At 42.6% G+C, this 5,172-nt stretch overlaps 1 protein-coding gene across 1 annotated transcript; it reads left to right on the top strand.

Annotated features, from left to right (window-relative positions):
• The first annotated feature begins 659 nt into the window (after positions 1–659).
• On the top strand, positions 660–1,598 carry LOC144266380 (olfactory receptor 5J3-like). Its single transcript, XM_077819836.1, has one exon. The coding sequence runs from the start codon at positions 660–662 to the stop codon at positions 1,596–1,598; it is 939 nt and encodes a 312-aa protein (XP_077675962.1).
• Positions 1,599–5,172: the final 3,574 nt, after the last annotated feature.

Raw genomic sequence — 5,172 nt, 5'->3', positions numbered from 1 at the left:
AGGACCCTATATATCCTAAAGATGGATCTACCCTTTCTAAACCCTTTCTGTATTATTTTAAAATGATCTCAAGATTTTAAACCAATCGCATGATTTTTGGAAGCCTGGTTCCTGGTTTTCAAACGCTTGGGATTAGCAACAGGGGATATGTTATGAAGCAGCAGTAACCAAGTGACTGGGACACAACTGAGATGCTGTAGTCATCTAAAAGGGTTATCTGTGAGGAGTCTGAACCCAGAGAATAGGATCCCAAGTACGAGAGCTTTCTAACTTACCCTTAGTGAGCAGACAATATAAAGTAAACTCATAACTCATGCAGGTATATTTCATTGGGGAAAATTTGTAAGAATGTGCTTGAATTTGGAAATTCCCCAAGGGGAACTGGATGCCTAATTCCAATCAATTTTATGGAGACTGGGATGTCAAAATCTCCTAGACAGCTTTGAAAATCCCAGTCCTCATGAAAAGGGAGTGTAAATCAAAAATTCCATCTCAACTTTTCCCAGACATCAGGGTGGCTGGTTTCCTGTAAGATATTCACTACCGACTCTCAAGCCCAGTGGTGTCATTCAGATTTAATTCATGCCATGAAATTTCCTTCTTCCACGCTGCTTTCTCTTGTTATCCCGGCAGGTATGGTTTCATGTACCCCTGTTTAAATGGCTGAGGGCAATCACAGCATGGTGACCCAGTTCATCCTCCTGGGGTTGACAGATCGTGAGGCGCTGCAGATACCCCTCTTTGCGGTGTTTCTGGTGATCTATATTCTTACGCTGGTGGGGAATCTCGGGATGATCATGTTGATCAGGGTTGATCCCCGACTCCATACCCCCATGTACTTCTTCCTCAGTAACCTGTCTGTCATTGACCTTTGCTATTCCTCAGTCTTCGCTCCGAGGATGCTGGTGAATTTCTTAGTGGGGAGTAAAAACATTTCTTACTCTGCCTGTATTGCCCAACACTTCTCCTTCATTGTGTTTGTGACCACAGAAGGGTTCCTGCTAGCCGTGATGGCATGCGACCGCTATGTAGCCATCTGTAACCCTCTGCTGTACACTTCTGTTATGTCTAAGAGAGTCTGTTTTCGTCTAGTGGCCGGCTCATATGTAGGGGGGCTCGTGAACTCACTGACCCACACATGTGGCTTGCTGAGGTTGTCATTCTGCGGGCCCAACGTCATCAATCATTACTTTTGTGACACTAACCCATTGCTGAAGCTCGCCTGCTCTGATAACCGCATCAGTGAGATTTTGCTCATAATGTTCTCTGTGGTTCTTGCCACGTCCACCCTCCTGATTATCATCATCTCTTATCTGTACATCTTCTTCTCTATCCTGAGGATCCGCTTCGCTGCGGGCAGGCGGAAAGCCTTCTCCACCTGTGCCTCTCATCTGACAGCTGTCACCATGCTCTATGGACCTGTGAGCTTAAGCCACATACAACCCAGTTCCACCTACTCGCTGGAACAGGAGAAAATCTCTGCTGTGTTTTATACCCTGGTGGTCCCCATGCTGAACCCCCTTATTTACAGCCTGAGGAACAAGGAGATTAAGGATGCTCTTAAGAGGGTGGTAGACTGGAAAAACATTCTCAGCTAATTTGTTCACCATGACAATTCCAGTCAATTGAGAAGAACAATTGGAAGAAGGAGAGGAGTATCGTCTATGTGTCACTGCCTTCATTTGTGTATCTCAAATGTTGTACAGGAATTAAATGAACCTCAAAGAACTGATGTAGCATGTGGAAATTACGTTTTATGATTGCTTGAGAGGAACAATGTTACCTAATGTCCTGTCATTATGTTGTTGTTCCAACAGACACCCTTCCTTGTTTCTTGACCATTAATCTATTTGAAATGCTGCCCTGAAAGGTTATCTGAGATTTAAAATAAAATAAAACTTGTTTCTAACTTTAATGTCTTAATCTGTTACTCTGATTAATGCTTAGTATGGAACTTGCACTATGAGAATTCAATACTTTTGCTCTCTTTATCGTCTGGGCCTCATAAGGGCTTTGTGAGCCTGACACAATTAATCTCTATCCCCTTTATAACAGCCCTTAACATAGTTGAAGACTGTTATTAGGTCCCTTCTCAGTCGTCTTGTCTCAAAACAAGACATGCCCAATTTTTTTTAAATCTTTCCTAACAAATCAGATTTTGCAAACCCCTTTTGTCATTTTTGTTTTTCCCCTCTGGACTCTCTCCTATTTGCCCACATCTTTTCTAAAGTGTGACTCCCAAACCTAGACACAGAACTTCAACTGCAGCCTCACCAGTGCCAAGTACAGCCAAACAGTTACTGCCTTGGTCTTACATACAACACTCCTGGTAATACACCCCAGACAGCCTTTTTCAGAACTGCATCTCATTGTTGGCTGATACTCAACTTGTGATCCACTTGAACTCTCGGATCCACCTCAGCTGCGCTTCTCTCTAGCGGGTTATTCCCCACATTGTATTTGTGCATTTGATTTTTCCTTCCAGAGTGAAGTACTTTGCACTTGTCTTTATATTGATCACATCTATACTCAGACCAGTCCTATATACATCTATTCTCAACAGTGCTATCATATATACTTAGGCTTGGAAGGAATAGACTTTTCTCAAAAAAATGTTGGTAAATGTTGATTTCACCACAAGCACACAAACCAATGAAAAAAATATTGCTTTCAATAATTGAAATGTACAGCTAGGCAAGAGTAAGAAAAATTGCAGCTTGAGAATGTACTAGAGTTTGATTTAAGGATATTTATTTTGACATGTGATGTTGACAATTCGTGTTTTAACAGTTATAAAGCTTTAACTTTTTGAATCTCAGTGTTGGCTGTCATTAAAAAAATTATGTCTGACCTCCCATTGCCTGATCTCCCATAATTTCTTGCGACTGTAAAGGTTTGAACATTTAAAACAAAAAGACTTAAAAATAAACATTGATATTATCAATTAAAATATAAAAAATATTTTAAAAAATAAAATTCTGAACAAGGCTCTCTGTACTTTTTATACAGCTTTATTCTCAATCATCTTTCTGTCACCTTATTCTGTTCTCCATCTGTACCTCTTGTCTCTTATTTTAAGCTTACATTACGAGCTCCTTTGGCCAGAGGTTGTCTTTTTGTTACATGTTTGTACAGCACCTAACAGAAGGGGGTTGGGATTAAGCCTAATTCTAATGAATTAATTAAGTACTATCAATAATAATGCTCATGTAATGTTACTCCCACCAATGCCGTATATTTCAGAGGGGTAGCTGGGTTAGCCTGTTTCAGCAAAGACAATGAGGAGTCCTGTGGCACCTTAAAGACTAACAAGGAAGCTTTGCCTGGTGGTGGTAATGGCATCTGATCACTTCCTAGCACTCGGTAGCCCCTTGCTCTAGAGCCTCGTCATGTCAACAATACTGTGTGTGTTACTAGCGGTTGCTTCCTACATATGTGGCTTTGTGAACGCGGTTCTTCAGACTCCATTTATAATTTACCCTGTCCTTCTGTGACTCCAATGTCATTCACCATTTCTTCTGTGACATCCCCCCAATCCTTAAGCTGTCCTGCTCTGACACCCACAACGCTAACACAGTGTATTTCACCTTGTCCACTATAGTGGTCATGACTACGATTCTCATTGTACTATTCTTCTACATGTACATCCTCATTGCCATCCTGAAGATCCACTCTGCCAAGGGCAGACGCAAAACCTTCTCCACCTGCGCCTCCCACCTGATGGCCATAACAATTTTCTACGGGACTGTGATCTTCATGTATTTACAACCCAGTTCCGACTACACCACAGACCCAGACAAGATCATCTCTGTGTTTTATATACTCATAATTATCATGCTGAATCCCCTGATCTACAGCTTGAGGAACAAGGAGATGAAGGACGCCTTTAGAAGGATGATAAACAGGAAGGTTTGTTCTCAGTTAATATAATTATTGGGATTTGTGCTTATCAATAAACAAGTGATGAATTAATAGTGAATTCTCTGTGTCATAGCTTCGATTTCTTTGTTTTAACTGTATTCTGTGGCTTGTTCGAAAAAAAAAGGAATCCAAGACTGTTAATCTTGGAAATTCAGTTTCCCATGTTCAGGAATGACTGCGAGGCTGCAAAGAATACAGACGCTCCCCGACTTATGCAAGCATTCCGTTCCAGAATGCCTCGTGTACCTCGAGTTTTGCGTAAGTCGGAAACGTATCTCCGACCATTACGCGCAAAAAAAAAAAACAAAGAAACTCCTATTTCTAGTTTACGGAACTTTTCCCATAATCTCCTATTTGCGTAACTCGGGGAGAGTCTGTGCACTATTGTAAGGGAGCATTTGTCACAGTTCCCCTCTGACTCCCTTTGCTGGATATGCACCAACTTGTGTTGAGGGGAATCCCATCTTGGATCCCCAGTTGTTTTAAGGTGCCAGAGGTTGAATGGAGCCAGTCACTGCTGCAGTCTTGGGGTTCCTAGGCACACAATAGGGTGCAGGCCCTCTGCCTAGCGCCCTTTCTGGAGAGCTAGAACCTGCTATCTAGCTGCCTAGTCCCTGGGCTCAGGGATGACTTTTCAGACTCTGCCATAGCTTAAACACCCCCTGTCCTAGAATGCCACCAAACAGTGTGAGCCTTCTAGGTTACAGCTGAACTCTCTGATAGGGCCACACAGTATGTGTAAAGAATATAACACACAGAGAGAGACACTCTGAACACGAATCTAACATGGCAGAGCGAACACTTCACCAGTAAAGCACAAGCTCATTTAGAAAAGGACACACATCCTAACTTCAATGGGCCTCACTAGCTCATCCTTTCCTTGGGAGTCCCCTTGTTTATACATCTATGTTCAGAAAGACTGCTCCTCTCCCTCCTCATCTAGCTCCTACACGCAGCTCCTCTCAGTTTGAGCTGGCCAGACATGGCCAGGTAGAGCCCAAATTGAGCAGCTTTTGCCCTTTTATAAGCATCTTACTCTCTGTCAGGTGACCTCATGATCAGCCTCTGCGGATGGCCAGATACCTCTACCAGACAACCACTGCTTCCCCCTCCCACCTCCTGCCTCCCGCCTGCATCAACAGAAAGTTTAGATGGAAAATTTTCAACCACCCCCAACCAGGAACAGATCCAAAGCTAATTGAAGCCAATGAAAAGACTCCGATTGACTTCAGTCAATATTTGGCTCAGTCT

The sequence above is a fragment of the Eretmochelys imbricata genome, chromosome 6, assembly GCF_965152235.1.
Source record: "Eretmochelys imbricata isolate rEreImb1 chromosome 6, rEreImb1.hap1, whole genome shotgun sequence".
In the NCBI taxonomy this organism is placed as follows: Eukaryota; Metazoa; Chordata; order Testudines; family Cheloniidae; genus Eretmochelys; species Eretmochelys imbricata.
Note: the sequence above shows the minus strand (reverse complement) of the source record. Positions and strands in the feature narration are given on the sequence as shown.